Below are 233 nucleotides of genomic sequence, written 5' to 3'. Positions count from 1 at the left end.
AAAGAGAAATAGCAAGAGAGATTAAAATAGTAATACCCGTTCTCCCTCCTATTCCTTCAGCCCCATGACAGCGAGGACTGGCAGCGCATGGCCGTGCAGGCTGGCGAGGACTCCCTGAAACTCATGGAACTCGTCCCCGGCACTCATTACAACCTCAAGTGGTCCGGCGTCTCAGGAGGATCGGCCAAGGAGTCCTTTGACACTCTGGGTAAGTTGGATGGATACGTGTAAGA

The 233-nt window shown here is 52.8% G+C and overlaps 1 protein-coding gene across 1 annotated transcript in view; it reads left to right on the top strand.

Annotated features, from left to right (window-relative positions):
• Positions 1 to 233, top strand: part of LOC119589539 — a gene marked incomplete at its 5' end in the record, with an annotated part of 30,702 nt that overhangs the window by 6,773 nt on the left and 23,696 nt on the right. The window contains 1 exon segment of the mRNA XM_037938140.1: positions 61 to 208. Coding sequence (XP_037794068.1) covers positions 61 to 208 — 148 coding nt within the window.

This window comes from Penaeus monodon, chromosome 25, assembly GCF_015228065.2.
Source record: "Penaeus monodon isolate SGIC_2016 chromosome 25, NSTDA_Pmon_1, whole genome shotgun sequence".
In the NCBI taxonomy this organism is placed as follows: domain Eukaryota; kingdom Metazoa; phylum Arthropoda; class Malacostraca; order Decapoda; family Penaeidae; genus Penaeus; species Penaeus monodon.
Note: the sequence above shows the minus strand (reverse complement) of the source record. Positions and strands in the feature narration are given on the sequence as shown.